This window comes from Ailuropoda melanoleuca, chromosome 17, assembly GCF_002007445.2.
Source record: "Ailuropoda melanoleuca isolate Jingjing chromosome 17, ASM200744v2, whole genome shotgun sequence".
Lineage (NCBI taxonomy): Eukaryota > Metazoa > Chordata > Mammalia > Carnivora > Ursidae > Ailuropoda > Ailuropoda melanoleuca.
The window spans coordinates 30,383,189-30,402,738 of NC_048234.1; the positions used below are offsets into that span (position 1 = coordinate 30,383,189).

General features: G+C 39.9%; 1 protein-coding gene across 1 annotated transcript in view; it reads left to right on the plus strand.

Annotated features, from left to right (window-relative positions):
- Window positions 1–19,550, plus strand: part of PCSK5 (proprotein convertase subtilisin/kexin type 5) — a 309,676-nt gene that overhangs the window by 268,517 nt on the left and 21,609 nt on the right. The window contains exons 13-14 of the mRNA XM_011231366.3: window positions 3,097–3,233; window positions 15,262–15,405. Of these exons, the coding sequence (XP_011229668.1) occupies window positions 3,097–3,233; window positions 15,262–15,405 (281 nt within the window). The remainder of the gene's footprint in view (window positions 1–3,096; window positions 3,234–15,261; window positions 15,406–19,550) is intronic.

The window sequence follows — 19,550 nt, forward strand, 5'->3', positions numbered from 1 at the left end:
ATTCAGCTCTGCAGAAAGGGAAGAGACCGGGGTGGGAAACCGCTTAGCTGGAGAGACAAAGCCCGTTTATATTCGGGCTTTGAAACACTTATTTGAATGCCGATTATGGATATTTCTTCTTGGCACCCAGTTTATGTTTAATTTGGGTTCCAAATGTGATTTAAAAGTGATTGGCAGCAAGGGAATGCTTTTCAAAGGTGGACAGGAAAAGGTGGAACGGGAGAAACACAGGGTCCGCTAATCCGTCAATCCAAATAATTGACCCGTGAGTAATTAGAAGTTGGCTGGGGTTGTGGAAACAAGACTGGCCCTCATGGGATGGCAGCCTCAAGTCTCCTTTGTAGTTGTTGGACGTGAGGCAATGAGCCAAATGCTCTGTCTAAACTGTTTGGGAATTGCTTTTAAGTTTGGCACTCTTGGAAAGGTATTATGTGACAAGTTGCTTTGGTGCCCTCAAATGGCACAATGGCTTCAGCGATCTCAAGCCTAAATCAGAGCTCTTTGGGTTGAGAAGCGGTTCTAGATTTGTTTCTGCCTCCACACATTTCTTTGTCAACATCTGTCTGAGAGGAAGGGCGATTTGAAAAGCCTCCCCCTCCCCCACCGCTGTTTCTCCTTTTCATCCGACATACCCACCCTCTGGGTTTACAAGACGGAGTCTCTGTATGTAAGTCAGTTATATGATGAGCCAGCAATTTCTTCCTGGCCAAGTCTAGTTTTAAGTCATAAGCTTAACCAAGCCCTGTTGTGGTAGTGCGTGCAATGTAAGGGCTTTACAAAATGTAGCATCCCTAATCCAGTGACGCTCTTTAATAGATCTTTTATACTAGGAAGACATTCAGGTAAGGAACCACCATTTCCATCCCTGTTACCAGGACGGTAAGCTGCCGCATCCACTATGGTTCTCATTGAAATGCCACACTCCTCTCTTCAGAACGAACCCTTACAGATAGTATAAAGATATTCTAAAAAGAGAAAAACAGGCTTCTCACTCATAGAAGCTTTGAAAATCACTTCCTACCGTTAACCCCTATGTGGAAATTAACAAAACATGTTTGAACATCCCAGAGATCTGTGATGCTCTCCAGTAGAGAGATCTGTTCGAGTCTACCTCTCCCTTTCTCAGATTTTCCCAAATTTTCCGACCATGGGACACTTGGAGAATGCTGATAAGTACTTGCCCTTTTTCTTCTTCTAAGGGCTGAGGAACACATAGAGGTGATTTTCCTGCTCATTGCGTTTCTCTAGGGAAAACAACCGAGTGTCCGCCGTTTACCTAATACGTTCCAGTTATGCCTACCAACCCTTCAGTTTCAGGATAGAACGATAGAATTCTAGTATATTAAATTATAAGGAGATTAAACTGGTTATTTTTTGTTATTTTTGGTTTCAGAAGGGCACTTTTTCTCCCAATGGGAAGATATACATAGAATGTCAGATTATACCCACCAATTTCCTTGGTGAGCATGAAATTAAAGCAAGGAGAGTTGATTGCATGTTCTGAATAGCCATCAACATCCAGTTGCCATCAACTTTGTCTCCACAGAAGGACAGATAAGTCCCGGTAACTGGACACAGTTGCTCCTAGGACAATACTAGAGATATTTTTGCCTCTCTTGTTTGCCTCTCTCTCAAATTCTTTCTCTAGTTTTATTATTTTTTCAACAAAAATAATAGATGCACATAATTTTTTTTAAGTATTCTAAAAAAAAAATCTGTCTCTTGCCCCATCTTTTACTTTTTAACCTTCTAAGTCCCATCTCTATAGAAAAAAAATATATATGTGGGTTCTACACCCAACATGGGGCTTGAACTCATGACTCCAAGATCAAGAGTTCATGTTCTATTGACTGAGCCAGCCAGGCATCCTTCTATAGAAATCTTCTTAATAGTTCTTTGGGTCGTCAATTCAATATAATGTGTCTAGATCAATGATATCCCTCTTCATGTGCTTGTTTCATACATTACCTATTGACATCTTTTTATTCTTAATGAGGATTCTGTTTTCTTCTTTTATTTTCCCTCATATTTTATATCCCTCCAGGTTACATCACAGGAAACAATTCTAGCTATGTCAAGGAGAAAGAGATTTCATATAGGGAATTCGGAGCTTAGAAAATCATTAGAAGAGCTTGAAGAGCAGAATGTAGGCCGAACTTCCAGGCATGACTCCCTGAACTGGTTAAGATGAGTGGCAGGGTCTTTTTACTGAGGCATAATTTACATACAGCACAATTCACTTTTTAACGTGAGTAATTTAATGATTTTTGACAGATATTGTATAACCATACACCATTATTTTCAAGATATAAAACAATTCTGTCACCCCCAGAATTTCCACCATGCTGCTTCTTCCCTCCCAGCCCCTGGCATCCACTGATCTGTTTCTGTTTATGTCGCCTTTTCTAGAATGTCATATAAATTGAATCTTACAGCACATAGTCTTTTGTGTCTGACTTCTTTCATTGAGCTTAAATGCTTTTGAAATCAATTCATATTGTTGTATTTATTAGTAGTACAATAGTTTTTATTACCAGGTAGTATTTTGTCATATGAATATACCAGAACTTGATTACCCATTCACTAGTTGAGGGACATTTGAGCTGTTAACAGTTTTCAAGGATTACGAATAAAGCTGCTGTGAACATTCATGTGGAGTTCTTTGTGTGAACGTATGTTTTCACTTCTCGGGTAAATGTCTGGGAGGGGGATTGTTAAGTTACATGGGAAGAGCTACCAAACTGTTTTCAGAGCAGCCCTACCATTTTGCATTCCCATTAGTGGTATAAGAGAGTTTCAGTTGCTCCACATCTTTAATACTTGGTACTATCATTCTTGTGGGTAGAATCATAGCCTGGTTTTCCTGGTACCCAAGTGTTTACCCCTTCCAGATTTGCTCTTATGAGGCCATCACCGTGCCTGTTTGCCTGGGGTAGAACAATGACGTGTGTTTGGGTCAACATCCAGGAGGAAGACAGCCTCCAGTATTGAGCTGAACCTCTGATGGATACAAAAAGATCACTGATCATGGTTTTGACTTGACCTTTACTGGATTCTACATAACATACAAAACAATGCTTTCTGGTTCTCTTGCAGGCTTTTCGATCATTCTATGGAAGGATTTAAAAACTGGGAGTTCATGACCATTCATTGCTGGGGAGAACGAGCCACTGGTGACTGGATCCTTGAAGTTTATGATACCCCCTCCCAGCTGAGGAACTTCAAGACTCCAGGTAAGAACTCCCTTTTCTATCATCATTTGGTTTACTCTGCAGAAACAAACAACGGAATCTATTTTGGCCTGGGAGTGTTTTTACATTTATATTATCAACATCATCCTTTCTCATGTGATCCTGTACTTTGAGTTATCGGTATGTATTCCAGTTCTCAACGTTACCATCTGAGAGGTAATGATTGAAGGATTAAAGAATAAATGTTTTGATACAAGTACAGGATAAAACGTGGCAGCTATTGATTAATGTTTCAGAATATATGCTCCATATCTCTAACCAGCTTCCCCGGAAGCAAGCCAGCCTTGTCTCCCTGCAGTGGGTTCAACTGCACGGTCGTAAGAGGAGACAGTTTCCTTAGTTATCTGTTCCTCTGAATGTATTCTAAAATTAATTTTCAGGGCACCCAAGACATTGAGCTTGGCCTGTGCCAACTAAATTGGTTACCAGTAAAGAAATTGAATGATGGTATTCTGCCCCATGTGAGCCTAAGAGCTAAGGAAAAGGAATGCTTTCTAGATAAGTCAGGTGTGGGAATTACGATGTTAATGGAAGCACTTGGCCTGTCTCCGTCCTCATTAATGCATGAAGCTTGTTTGTAACCCAAAGTAAGGGAAAGAACAAATGTAACGGAGCGGGAGACCGAACAGGTTTGCACAGCAACCTGTGTTATCCGCCGTGGAGCCCTACGTGGTACTTGGCTCAGTACCCATTATATATTCTTGACTTCTTTATTGTAGATTAATGGACTATATAAATGTGGGTTTATTTCTGGGCCCTCTGTTCTATTCCATTGATCTATGTGTCTGGTTTTGGGTTTGTGCCATAGTGTTGTGATCACTCCAGTTTTGTAGTAGATCTTGAAATCTGGGATGTGATGCCTCCAGCTTTGTTCTTTCTCAATGTTGCTTTGGCCATTTGGGGTCTCCAGTAGTTTCACACAAATTTTAGTATTACTTGTATGGACATTTTAACAGTATTAATTCTTCTAATGTGTGAGCGTGGACCATTTTGCCATTTGTTTGGTCATCTTCAATTTCTTTCACCAGTGTTTTATAGTTTTTAGACTATAAATCTCTCACCTCCTTGGTTAAGTTTATTCCTAGATGTTTTAGTCTTTGTGGTGCAACTGTAAATGGGATTGATTTCTTAATTTCTTTTTCTGGTACTTCATTATTAATGTACAGAAAGACAGCAGATTTCCAAATATTAATTTTGTATCCTGCAACATTACTGAATTCATTTGTTCTAGAGTTTTGATGGAGTCTTTAGGGTTTTGTATATATAATGTCATGTCATCTGCAAATAGTGACACTTTTACTTCTTCCTTACCAATTTGTATGTCTTTTATTTCTTTTTCTTGTCTGTTTGCTACAGCTAAAACATCCAGTACCATGTGCTGACTAAAAGTGGCAAGAGTGAGCATCTTTGTCTTATTTCTGATCTTAGAGGAAAAGCTCTCAGTTTTTCACCCTTGAGTATAACATTAGCTATGGGTTTGTCATTTATGGCCTTTATTATGTTGAGGTGTGTCCTTCTAACCCCATTTTGTTGAGAGTTTTTATGAATGAATGCTGAATTTTGTCAAATGTTTGTTTTGCATCTACTGAGACAATCACATGGTTCTTATCCCTCCTTTTATTAATGTGGTATACCACATTGATTTGCAGATGGTTTAGTCTCAGAATAAATCCCACTGTGAATGTCCTTTTAAAGTATCATTGAATTGGGTTTGCTGATATTTTGTTGAGGGTTTTTACATCTGTGTTCATCAGGGATTTGGGCCTGTAGTTTTCTGTTTTTGTAGTGTCTTTGGTTTTGGTATCAGGGTAACGCTAGTCTCATAGAATGTCTTTAGAAGCTTTCCTTCCTCTTCTATTTTTTGGAATAGTTTGAGGAAAGTAGGTATTAACCCTTGTTTAAATGTTTGGTGGAATTCATTTGTGAATCCATCTAGTCCTGGACTTTTGTTGTTGGGAGATTTTTTTTTTTTTAATTGCTGATTGAATTCCCTTACTTGTAATTAGTCTGTTCAGATTTTCTATTTCTTCCTGACTCCATTTTGAAAGAGTGTATGCTTCTAGGAATTTATCCATTTCATCTAGATTCTCCAATTTTTTGGCATATACTTTTTTGTAGTCGTCTCTTTAATCCTTTGTATTTCTGTGATGTCGGTTGTTACTTCTCTTTCATTTCTGATTTTATTTATTTGGCCCTCTCTTCATTTTTCTCGATGAGTCTGGCTAAAGATTTGTCAATTTTGCTTATCTTTTCAAGGAACCATCTCTTGGTTTCATTGATCTTTTTATTGTTTATTTAGTCTCTGTTTCATTTATTTATGCCACAGTCTGTATTATTTCCTTCCTTCTACTAGCTTTGGGCTTTGTTTGGTCTTCTTTTTATATTTCCTTTCGGTGTAAGGTTAGATTGTGTATTTGAAATTTTTCTCATTTGTTGAGGGAGGCCTATATTGCTATAAAATTCCCTCTTAGAACTGCTTTCTTTGTTTCCCAGGGACCTGTGACCATTGTGTTTTCATCTACATTTGTCACAGTGCATTTTTTTATTAACCCATTGGTTGATTAGTAGCATGTTGTTTATCATCCATGTTTGTGGTTTTTTCCACTTTTCTTCTTGTAATTGATTTCTAGTTTCGTACTGTTGTGGTCAGAAAACATGTGATCCAGCCTGGAGAGTGTTCCATGTACACTTGAAAAGAATGGATATTCTGTTGGTTTTGGACAGACTGTTCTGTGTATCTCTTAGGTCCATCTGGCCTAATGGGTCATTCAGGGCCCCTGTTTCCTTATTGATTTTCTGTTTGGATGATCTATCCATCAGTGTGAGTCTGGGGTTGAAGTCCCCTGTTATTATTGTATTATTGTCAATTTCTCCCTTTATGTCTTTCTGCTTTGTGAATTTTGTGGCTCCAATGTTGTACATAGATATTTACAAGTATTATAACCTCTTGTCCTCCTTTGTCTCTTGTTATAGTCTTTGTGTTCAAGTCTATTTTGTGTGATATAAATATTGCTACCTTGGCTGTTTTTATTTTGTTTTTTTCCTGCTCTTATTTGCCTGGAATATCTTTTTATATCCTTTCACTTTCAGTCTGTATGTGCCTTTAGGTCTGAAGTGAGTCTCTTTTGGGCAGCATATAGATGGGTCTTGGTTTTTTTTTATTCATTCCGCTGCCCTCTGTCTTTTGATTGGAGTATTTAGACCATTTACATTTAAAATAACTTATTAATAGGTATGTACTCATTGCCATTGTTAATTGTTTTCTGGTTGTGTTTGTAATTCTTCTTCCTTTCTTTTACTATCTTTTTTTGTGATTGATGACTCTTCATAGTGTCATGCTTGACTTTATTTTTTGTGTATCTATTAAAAATTTTTAGTTGGTGTTTACCATGGGGTTCATGTATAACATCTGAAGTAGATAGCAATCTATATTAAGTTGAGAATAACTTAAGTTTGAACACATTGTAAAAGAACTTCATTTTTACTATCCCCTCCACATTTTGTGTATATGGTGTCATATCGTACATCTCTTTATTTTATGATTCCCCTTAACTAATTTTTTTTTTACGTATAATTGACTTCACTACTTCTGCTTTTTAACCTCTATACTGGCTCCATAAGTAATTGTTCGACTACCTTTACTGCATATTACTTTCTACTCATGAAATTTTTTTCCTTTCATAATTTCCTTCTAATTATGGCCGTTTCTTTTCAACTAACAAAGTCCCTTTTAACATTTCTTGTAAGGCTAGTTTAATAGTGATGAACTCCTTTAACTTTTGTTTGGGAAACTTTTTATCTCACTCTCAATTCTGAATGAATGTTCTTGCCAGGTAGAGTATTTTTAATTGTGGGTTTTGTTTTTCTGGTTTTTTTTTTCCTTTTAGCACTTCAGATATATCATGCCACTCCCTCTGGCCTGCAAAGTTTCTCCTGAAAAATCAGCTGAAAGCCTTATGGGGTTTACCTTGTGCATAACTAACTTTCTCTCTTTATCTTCATTATTCTCTCTTTGTCTTTAATCTTTGCCATTTTAATTGTTATCTGTGTTAGTGTGAATCTCATTGGTTTCATCTTGTTTTGAGTTCTCTCTGCTTCTTAAACCTGGATATCTGTTTCCTACCCAAGGATAGGGATGTTTTCAGCTATTATTTCTTCAAATGAGTTTGCTGCCCCTTTCTCTCTCTCTCTCTCTTTTCCCTCTGGGGTCCCTATAATGTGAATGGTTGCTCATTTTATGTTATCCTAGAGATCCTTTAGCCTATCCTCATTCTTAATTTTTTTGTTTTCTTTTTGCTGTCCAGCTCAGATGCTTCCCATTACCCTGTCTTCCAGATCATCGATCCATTCTTCTGTATTCTCTAATCTACTGTTGATTGCCTATAGTATATTTTTAATTTCAGTTAATGTGTTCTCAACTGTGATTGGTTTTTCTATGTATTTTCTATCTCTTTGTTGAAGTTCTGAGCTCTTCCACTCTTCTGTTTAGTCCTTTGAGCATCTTCATGACCATTATTTTGAATTGTTTAGCAGGCATATTGCTTCTTTACATTTCATTTAGTTCTTTTTCTGAGGTTTGTCTGTTCTTTCATTCTTTTCATTTGTCTACTCATTTTGCTTGGCTTTCTGCGTGGTTTCTAAGAATTAGGCAGAGCAGCTCCTTATCCTAAATTAGAAGGAATGATCTTGTGTATGGTCCTCCCCTGTGTAGACTGTATGTGCCTGGTGACTTTAGCTGGCTGGCTGGGGGTCCCAGGTCACTCCGTGCTGGGGCTGTCCTGGTGGGCTGGCCTGAGGTGTGTCAGGGTAGTCCTGAGGCAATCTGTGCAGTGGGCACCATCGTCTGACAGCGGAAGCTAAAGTGGGTGCAAGCCAGGGGATCACAGCACTCTCTGTGCAGAGGGTATCCTGGCAAGATAGCTAACACTGAAATGGACAGAGACTGGGGCAGTCCCAGTTCTCTTACATAGAGGGGGCCCCGACAGGGCAGCTGAAACCAACGTACGTGTAAGCCGGGGGGTCACAGCACTCTTTGAGCAGACAGCACCACGGTAGGACACCTGAAGCTGAAGTGGCTACAAGCCAGGGTGTCCTGGGGTGCTTTGTGCTGAGGGCACCTTGGGATGGCAGCTGGAGCTGAGATAGACACAAACTCCATATTGAGCCAAGAGGGCTCAGGCCATGGGGCGCCCTGCATCGGGGTCCTGGCAAGTTGTGAGCCAACTTGTGCGCCTAGAGTATTCCTGGGCACTCTGCACTTGTGTCACCTTGGTGAGAAGGCTAGAGCTGTAGTGAGCACTGACCCCGGTGTCCCATGCTCATACTGCCTTGGTGGGACAGCTGGGGCTGCTGTGGGCTAGGGGACTGGGGCTCATGGAGTAACAGACTGGGGCACCCAGACCATGTCTACACTGTCCAGGTGGAAGAGGAATGCGAACCATGGCACTCACCAGCCCCTCTGAGCCAGGGAGAGTTCCAGCAGCTCCCCACCATTTGGACAAGTTCTAGCTGGATCCTTTATATTCTAGTTCCTCTTTTAAACATGGTGTTGTTGTTTTGTTTTGTTTTGTTTTTTTCTCTGCCCCAGGGCTTTGGGGGCCACTGTGGACTAAGGGCCCAGAGCTCGCTGAGGCAACAGGACAGCCTTGGCTCCAGACCCTTCTGTGTGTGCTATCAAGGTGGAGGGAGAATGCAAACTGTGGCACTCGCCAGCCCCTCCAAGCTGGAGCTCTTTCCAGCAGCTGCCCCTGCCATTTGGTTGGATCTTTTGTGTTCTCATTGCCCTTTTAAACTGCTGCGGGTCACAGTGTTGGGCGAGGGGAAAGTCCCTTCATGACTGTGTCTCCATCTTTCTTGCCATTCTCTACACGGTCTGTCTTTTCTCGTGTGGAACCTGTTCGGTAGCACTTAGTTCTACTTCCGGAGGAAGTGCTCTATGAGTAGGTGTAGACTGGGTGTGTCTGTGGAGGCGGTGAGTTCACGGTCTTCCTGTCAACCATCTTGAACCAGAAGTCCATAGTAAGGATTTTTTGAAGGATTTTTTTTTTTTATTGTTGTCTTTGTTTTGTTACACATTAGACCTGTCTTGGCTTTTCATTCCCGGGCAGACTGCATTTATGTACCAACATGTACAACAGATTTTTCTCATTTGGTATTTGCACAGTGATTTCTTAACCGAAAGTTGCATCATCAGCTGCAAAATCTCGTAAGTAATTTAGCAAATGGAAAACATGATGATAAGGGAACCGTGATGGCCCAAATGTGGCTGGATTTGATATGAATTGTGGCAGATTCTAAGAAAATAAGATTACATAATAAGTGAAACATAAAGGGATGAATTGCCCAACAAGTCTGTCCCCAGTGGGCTTCTGAGACGCTCAGAAATGACACAAATGGAAATAATCAATTCTGAGTCAGCATTCTTCCAAGTATTGTACAAGGGTAAATTTCAGATCCAAACTGATCTTGAGTTAGATGAGCCAGGTTTTAGGGTGAGTGATGGATTGGATTTCCTATAGTGTCCTTTAATTAGATGCCTCATTTGTATACCTGAGAGTTGCCCTAAGAAAAATGTGTTCTCTTTTGCGTTGCTCTGTAAAGGCAAGCAGGTCATGAATTTTGCGTGGGCATTCATTTCTTGCCACTGCTTACTGTATAACACCTGGAATTCTGAGACTGAATAGCTCCCTAATTATGAAAAGCATAGTCGTTAATAAGTAAGTCCAAAGAAAAGCTGGCAGAGGGCAAACCACATATAAACCAATGTGCTGGTCCGTGCAGATGTCAGACCACGATGAATGTGCCACAGAATATGTTCCTTTTCAAGCTTCAAGTCCATAACTCCTGGAAGTAAACAGGAGGGCAGTTTCACATAATGGTTTAAGAACGCAGCATTTGGGGCGCCTGGCTGGCTCAGTCGGTTAAGCATCTGACTCTTGATTTCAGCGCAGGTCATGATCTCAGGGTCGTAAGATCAAGTCCCACTTTGGGCTTCACACTGGGTGTGGAGCCTCCTTAAGATTTTCTCTCCCTCTCTCTCCCTCCCCACCCACCCCTGCTCATGCATTTGCTCTCGCTAACAACAATAACAAAAACAGCATTTGGATTCTGAATGGATTTTCTTTTTTTTTTTAAGTGAAATATAATTGATATGTAACATTAAATTAGTTTCAGGCATACAACCTACTGATATTTGTACATATTGCAAAATGATCACCAAAGTCTGTTTTTTTAGATTCAACATACAAGTGAGATCATATAGTATTGTCTTTGACATTTCAATTCACAGAAGGCCCTCAAGATCCATCCGCGTTTTCACAAATGGCAATATTTCCTTCCTTTTTATGGCTGAAGATTATTTGCCACTGGTAAAAATATACTACCTTTTTATTATCTATCCATCAATGGACACATAGGTTGTTTTCATATCTTGGCTATTGTGAATAATGCCACATTGAACATGGGAGTACGTATACTTTCACAAGGTTATGCTTTTGCTTTCTTCAGATAAATACCCAAAAGTGAAAGAGCTGGATCATATGGTAGTTCTAGTGTTAATGTTTTGAAAAACCTCCCTACTGTTTTCTATTCTAGCTGCACTGATTCGCATTCCCACCAAGGGTGCACAAGTGTTCCCTTTGCTCCCTATCTTCACCAACACTTGCTAACTCTTGACGTTTCCGTAATAGCCATTCTAGTAGGTGTAAGGTGATATTGCGGTTTTGATTTGCGTTTCCCTAATGGGTGATGTTGAACACTTCTCACATACCTATTGGCCACAAGTGTGTCATCTTTGGAAAAATGTCTATTCATATTCCCCACCCATGTTTTAATCAGATTATTTTTCTGATATTGCCTTGTAGGAGTTCTTTATATGTTTTGGATATTAACCTCTTAGGAGATAGGCGATTTGCAGATATTCTCTCCCATTCAGTAGGTTGGTTACCTTTTCATCTGGTTGATGGTTTCCAATGCCGTGCAGAGCTTTTTAGTTTGATATAGTCTGACTAATTTTCCTTTTGTTGCCTTTGCTTTTGGTCAAATGTGAAAAAATTATCACCAAGACCGATGGCAAGGAGCTTACCACCTGTGTTTTCTTCTAGGAATTTTATAGTTTCAAGTCTTATGTTCAAATCTTTAATCCATTTTGAGTTTTTTAGGTTTTTTTTTTAAGATTTTTATTTATTTGAGAGAGAGCAAGCGAGCGTGATGGGGAGGGAGGAGCAGAGGGGGAGGGAGGAGCAGAAGGAGAGGGACAAGCAGACTCCACGCCGAGCAGGCAGCCTGACACAGGGCTAGATCGTAGGACCCTGGGATCACGCCCTGAGCCAAAGGCAGACACTTAACCGACTGAGCCACCCAGGTGCCCCCATTTTGAGTTAGTTTTTGTGTCTGATGTAAGATAGTGGTTCAGTTTATTTTGCATGTGGCTGTCCCGTTTTCCCAACGTCAGATATTGAAATCCTTTCCCCGTTGTGTATTTTTGGCTGCTTGTTGTAAATTAATTTAATATATATGCATGAGTTTATTTCTGTGTGCTATTCTCTTCTGTTGATCTATGGATCTGTTTTATGGCAATGCCATAGTGTTTTGATTGCCATAGCTTTATATTTTGAAACCAGAAAACATGATTCTTCCAGCTTCATTTTCCTTAAGAGTGATTTGGCCTTTTGTGGTTCCATAAAAAGTTTAGGAATGCTTGTACTATTTATATGAAAAATGACATCGGAATTTTGATAGGGATTACATCTATAGGTGCTTTGGGTAGTACAGACATTTTAACAATATTCTTCTCATCCATGAGCACAGAATATCTTTCCATTTATTTGTGTTTTCAATTTTTTCATCATGTGTTATAATTTTCCATGTACAGGTCTTTTACCAAAACCCTTGGCTAAATTCCTAAGCATTTTATTCTTTTTGATGCAATTATAAATAGGATTTTCTTAATTTCTCTTTTTGATAGTTCATTAGTGTATAGACATGCAGAAGATTTGTGTTTATGCATTTTGTATCCTACAGCTTTTGTGAACTGGTTGATTAGTTCGCACGGGTTTTGGTGGCATCTCTGTGGTTTTTCATCGACCATACCATAGCATGTGCAAATAGTGACGTACTTCTTCCTTTCTAATCTGAATGCCCTTTCTTTTTCTTGGCTAATTGTCCTGGCTAGGACTTCTAAGACTGTGTTGACTAAAAGTGGTGAGTGTCTTGTTCCTGAACTTTATGATGCTTATTATTCGCCTTATACACACTTTGTTAAGAGCTTTTATCATAAATAGATGTTGAAATCGGTTAATGCTTTTTCTGTATTTATTGAGATGATCATATGATTTTTATCCTTAATTTTGTTAAAGTTGTGAATCACATTGATTGGTTTGTGAATGTTGAAATATTCTCGCGTCCCTGGAATAAATCTCACTGGTTGATGGTATATGATTCTTTTAATGTATTGTTCAATTCAGTTTGCTTATTTTTTTGTCGAGGACTTTTTCATCTATGTTCATCAGGGATTTTCTTGTGGCATCCTTATCTGGTTTTGGAATCAGGGTAATGCTAGCTAGCCTCATAAAATGAGTTTGGAAATGTTCTTTTTTTTGGAAGAGTTTTAGAAGGACTGGTATTCTTTAAATATTTGGTAGAATTGACTAGAGAAGATGTAGTTCTGGTCATTTCTTGGGAGGGTTTTTTTTTTTTTTTACTGATTCGATCGCTTTACTAGTAATTGTTCAGATTTTCTGTTTCTTAATGATTCAATCTTAGTGGGTTGTATAGGTCTAAAAATTTATCCATTTCTTCTAGGTTCATTTTGGTGTGTAGTTGATGATAGTGTTTTATAATACGTTATATTTTCATGGGTTTTATTTTTATTTTAGTTATAACCTCACCTCTTTACTTTTTTTTTGAGAGTGCATGAGCTGGGGAGGGGCGGGAGGCAGAGAGAGAGAGACAATCTTAAGCAAGCTCCACGCCCAGCATGGAGCCCAAAGTGGGGCTCGATCTCACCACCCTGAGATCATGACCTGAGCTGAAATCAAGAGTTGGATGCCTAATCCACTAAGCCACCCAGTTGCCCCCTTCCTCTTTCATCTCTGATTCTTTTTCTGAGTGAGCTTAAGAATATATCTGTCAATTTTGTTTACAGTTCTGTATTACCAGTAAACATAAGCCCTGCTGGCCACCAGTGCCAGCAACCTAGAGGTGTCCCCTGGGAAGCAGCCATAAAAATGTGGGTGCCAGATGAGAGTACAGGTTCCTGCTGGGAAATACTAGTGAGTTGGAGCAAGGCTGAGGGAGAGAGCAAAGATGGCGCCCACCCGAGAGTATTTCCATAGCCGCTAGCTGTATGCTAAGGTAAGCAACTAAGCCTCTCTCACGGAAAGTCAGTGATCTTCAGTTGTTTGCCTCTGTACCGAGCCTTGGAGTGGGTGGGGTCCACACATGCAAGCTCTTTCAAAACTAGCCAGTTCACTGTAGACTTGTGGGTCTCAAGCCCTATTCATTTTCAAAGCTAGATGTTTTGGGGGCTCGTCTCCGGTGCAGGTCTTAAAAATTGGGGTACCCAATATGGGGTTCAAACCTTTTGCGTCGTGGGGACAAACTTGGGGTTTTGAGTCAACTTAGGTCACAGTGCCGGGGGCGAGGTTTATTGCAAGATGGTGTCTCGGCCTCTCTCACCTGCTTGCGTGTGGGTTTTTTGTTTGTCCAATTGTGTAGGAACCACTCAGCTACTATCGGTTTCGTTTTCTTTTTCAGAGGAAATTGTTCCCTATGTAGCTGTAGAGTCAGGGAGTCGGTAGGAAGAGGTGGGGTCAGGATCTTCATACACTGTCGTCTTAAACTGGAACCCCCAGATGGATTTTAATAGCAGTCTGTACTCTCAGTGCCTTTGAGAAAATGAACGACCTCTATGCCTGCTTCCTTATCCATATATTGGGAGTTCAAGTGCCTACCTCCCAATTGTTGTGAACGTTGACTGAATTCTAACTTAACAGATGGATCAGCTGATACCTCAAGTTCACCACTGTCAGGGTGCTGGCAGAACCCTGGCCCCAGCCATGCCTGAATTCTCTGTATTTGGTTAAGTGGAGGAGGGACCTTCCGGGAGGTCCTGCTTCCTACCACCATACTTCCATGTTCTTAATGGTTTTGTCTTACTTCTGCTTATGGTTGATTCTTTATGTGACTCTTAAGCTTAGTGACCTGTGAGCAGTTTTTATTTCTTAGCTTTATTCACACAAAAAGCAAGAAATAAGGACTAAAGCAAAATATTCTTTGAGAACCTTCTCTGCAAAGGAGTTAAAACTCATGGCTCCTGTCTCAAGGCAGTCTTGACCAGAAAATGCTTTATTGCAGCACTGTCCACTAGAATATTCTGCAGTGGTGGAAATACTCTATATTTGTGGTGTCCATTGTAGTGGCCACTGGCCACATAGGCTATCGAACACTTGAAATGTGGTTAGTATGACTGAGGAACTAAATTTTTAAATTTTAGTTAAATACTCAAATGTGTCTAGGGGCCACCACTGGACAGCTCAGGTCTATAGCATAGTATAAATAGTGATGTATTCGTAAGATTAAATGACTAATTCAGTTAGGTGGAACAAAGGAGTTTTGTCTTATTGATAAGTCTGATAACACCAAAAAAAAATTTTTTTTATTTCAAAAAAGGCCTCTGCAAAATTCTGAGGTTCTCTTGCAAAATATCCATAATTTGAAATTCACCCCTTGGTCCAGCGGAGAGGTGTTCATGTCTCAGTCTTCCTATAAATGCTGATTAAATTAAGGCTTATCCTCCAGTCGGTGCTCAGTAAATAATGTGATATGTCTATTAGTTAATTCTGCAACTGGGGGAAAAGGAGCATTTCTAGCTCTGCACCCCATGCAATGATTCATATGAACATGTTTGCCATGATTCTGTTGCTTTTCTTAAATGAGACGTAATTAAAGAAATTGTAAAGCTCCAGAGACCATGTGTGGTCATGCTATGGTTTCATTATCGTTTCTCCAGGGAAATTGAAAGAATGGTCTTTGGTCCTCTACGGCACCTCCGTGCAGCCCTACTCACCGACCAACGAGTTTCCCAAAGTAGAACGGGTCCGCTATAGCCGAGTCGAAGACCCCACCGAGGACTACGGTCCAGAGGATTATGCAGGTGAGCTGGCTTCCAGCAGGGACACAGGCTAAGGAAAGAACTCTCGTGCATCACCCCACTGTGCAGAGATCAACTCCTACCCCTATTCGATTTTCTTCCATCTTCTTTTCTATCCCCCCAAGTATTTGCATGTGAATATTCAGATAGTGCTGTTTCTGTTCTTCAAAGCTAGAAGCACTGTAGAGTTTTCATATCCTTTTTCTTCCTCTTGTGGTTACTAAGGGCATATTTCTCTGTTGTCACGTACCCTCACAACAAATATTTAAAAGACAGCATAACAGTCCATCCTATGACTGTATTATATTTAATACAGAATCAGGTTGTGTAGTTTGCTTGGAGTTTTACACTCCTTTAAATAAGGTTTGGATGAACATCATTATTTTAATTATTTCCTTCGAATGGAGTTCTGCGTACTACTGCATCAAAGGGAATAATCAGTTTGAGAGCTTGGACACATTTTGTCACATTCCTTTCCAGACAAGATGTACCAGTCTATGCTGTGACAGCTGTGCGTTTATTACACTCATTCCTGCCAAAATTGAGTGGAAAGAAAAAAGCACCAAAAAAAAAAAAAAGAACAGTTTAAACTTTTTACAGCTTTATTAGTAAATCATTTTTTCCTCGGTAGTTCTAGGAATTAAACAATTATATTTTATCCATTTTTCTATTCACATTGGTACCAATTTTCTTATCTCTTCATCAGAACTCTTTGTATGTTATTGTGTCTCACATTTTTCCATACAGTAGTTCCCCAGTAGTAGCCCCTTATTAACGGTCAGGAAGCAGATGATCTTCTGGTCATTAATAGCTTAATGCCACGTTAATAGCCAGATATTTAGAGAGACTGCATTCACATCCTTCTAGCACGGTATATTGATATAATTGTTCTATATTCTTAGTTTCTCCCTGTGCCTAATTTAAAAATTAAATGTTATCACAGGTATGTATGTATGTATAGGAAAAAAACAGTATATAGAGGGTTGGGTACTATCCACGGTTTCGAGCATCCACTGAAAGTATCCCCCGCAGACAAGAGTGGGGGGGAACTACTATATTTGCTGAAAACATTTCCTCAGTTATTGCTTGCTTCCAAAATGTAGGTTTTGTTTTGTGGTGTTGTTTTGACAGAAAAAGAAAATTGGAGGGAGGGTAGGGCTTATCGTTTCAGATCTCACTTGTGTGTTTAGTTGTTTTTAAAGAAGTTTTAGTCTTTATCCACATGCATTGTTTTCTAATCTCTGATTTTTACATTTGGCCATTAATTCATCTGGAACTTATTGTAGTTTATGCTATATGGTATGAGATAAAACTGTCTTTCTTTTCCAAATAGACATTATTGGCTGGGTTCTCATCCCTTCTTTTACTAGTTTAGGACCTTGCCTTTATTTTTAAATATTTATTGGAGAAGGAGAAGCAGACTCCCCGCTGAGCAGGGAGCCCCACGCCGGGCTCGATCCCAGGACCCTTCCTTTATAACAGTAGAATAGAGTTATTTCTTATGCCAGGGTCACTTCAAGTACCTCCTTTTCTAAGAATTCTTAATCTGGTAACACCCACACTATATTTTACTCTGTTGAACATCTTGTTTTCGTAGCAGTTCTTAAGTCTACCTCTAAAGATCCCATTGGAATTTCATGTGAACTTACATGCAATCTCATGGGAAGAATTGCTTTTATAATATACAGTCTTTCCATCTAAAACACAGACCATGTCCCATCTTACTGAAATCTTTTAATTCTATATTGTATTCTTCTTCTTAGTGTTATGCCTACATATTTTGGGGTCTTGTTGCTATTATAATGGAAAAGATGCCATATTTTCTAACTAGCACGTGCTGGTATCTAGGAAATCTATTGATCGTTGCATACTTATGGTTTAGGGTTGATTTTTCTGGGGCAGCTTAGGTATTACAGCCCTAGCAGCTGTAATTTTTTTTTCCTCCTTCAAAGTATATTTCTGATTTTATGTATTGGAGAGAGAAAGCACAAGTGGGGAGGAAGGAGGAGAACCAGACTCCCTGCTGAGAGGGGAGCCCCACATGGGGCATGGTCCCTAGACCCATGAGATCTTGACCTGAGCCACTCAGACACCCCTCTGCTTTCTGTCCTGTTGCCCTGACTACCACTTAAAGGAGCATTCAGTGCTCCTGCGATATGATAGGATAAAAGTACTTCATTAATCACCTTAACAGAATATCTTAAACATGCACATGGTTCCTTTTATTCTAAACAGGTAGTATCCCAGAGTCCATCGTAAACTGGAATAATTCAAACCAGTTGAGCTAACCGGAGCTCGAGTGTGTTAGATTATCTTGTTTTGTTTTGAGCTTGTAACATTACTATTCACCAGCAAACCATTTCATCTTCTCTGATAGGATATCCAAGAACATAAACTGAGCATAATAAAGACCTGTTGCTATATGCCTTCTGGTAGGTTTCCAATTCACATTTTGGTCATCTTAAAATTCTGAACAAACGGTTCTCTATCTCTGTGGTTTTTCTTGTTCACATCTCCAAAATCTCCAGATTGGCACTTATGAGAGAACAGAGACAATTAATTATTTCATTATTACCCTGCAACCTAAAATGCTGAACTGCATCTGGGACAGTTTAAGATCATAAACGAAACAGCACAGCACGCGAACGGGCCATACGGAGCCCTTCGGCACAAATAAAGCATAAGTTTGGGGGGGGGGTTAATTGCAGAAATCATCTGGTGAAAATTTAGGGCCACCCATGATTCCTTTGCTTCAGAGCTGTGATTTTCACCTTCATGAAGAAGTCAGCCTGGCTAAAGGCACAGATGGCATTATTCTAACCAGACCCCTGCACTTTTTCATCAGATTCCGGGGGCTGTACAACCCCCAGCTGGCTGAGCTCCAACCCTGACATACAGAGACACTCTCTCCTGCTGTATTGTAGCAGACAGCCGAAAGGTCCCAATTTATACTGGCTGGGGAATTTAATTTAGAGATCAGTTTTAAGGCTTGGGAGAACAGAGATGAACAGCGCTGTCAGATGACTCTTGTAATTAATCAGAAATATATTTCAAGTCTGTATTCATTTTGAAAGGTCATCCCTAGTACCTGATTTACTACGTCTGTGTAGGGGAGCCAGGTTAAGAAGGGGGACCGATGTTGATCCTGGGGCTCCTGGGCTGTGTGATTCTGGACAAGCCACTCTAATTCTTAGAAAGTATGGTTTCTCGCGGGGTAAATGAGGGTGGTTGAATGCTAGATTTTTCTCTAAGTCATTCCTCCTAGGTTCTACCATTTTCTATTCTGACTCAGTAACTGTAGAAGAGAGTCCTATAATGACTAAAGGAGATCGAGGTTCAACAGTAAATCCTTTTGCTTCAAATAAGTATGGTTCAGACACGTCTGACATAGCAACTTACTGTTTGTACATTCTCTGCAGGATGTTTATGGCTAGTTAAAATCATGTGAATTTTCAACAGGAAAGAGCTTGAAGATTACAAGACCAAATGTCCTAAAATATGGAGAACAAGGAAAAAGGGAGTGAGCTCAGGCAAGCAAAAGGTCTAGCCCATGTCATTGGAAAGCTTTTCATCAGTTATAAAAATCTCCCATTTTTTTTCTTCCCTGTCTGTTCTTTAACTCTAGACCACAGAATATGCCATGAGAGATTAGCATGCTTCATCCTAGGTCTGGAAATCTTTAAGCTTGCTTGCATTTTTAAAACTTTATGTCTAGTTTTCTTTTGTTGAGTTGCCCACTGTCCTGTGGGTAGGACGCACTTTTAAATCTATTATCTGTGCCGTTAAGTACCTGCTTTGTAATCCAAGACCAGATACCGATAAAGGCTTGCCCCAGATGCCGTGAGGATGTTGCTTGCCGGCTACAGCATCTCACAGGCATTCCGTGGTTTTACTGACCGTGGGCAAGCCAGGCAATCTGGTCCAGGCATGGAATAATACACCTTTTCCTTTTTTCTGTCAGCAGCTTAACTTCTCATTTTTCTGTCAAGCCGACATTTAATTGCCATCCGTTCTTTTCCAGTTGCCACCGTGGCACTGTGTGTTTGAATTCCGAGATATTTGTTATCTGCCACAAGGCAGCCACATGTGCTTTTTTTGAAGACCGGGGCCACAACCGGATGTACATTCTTGATACGTAGGTAATGGAG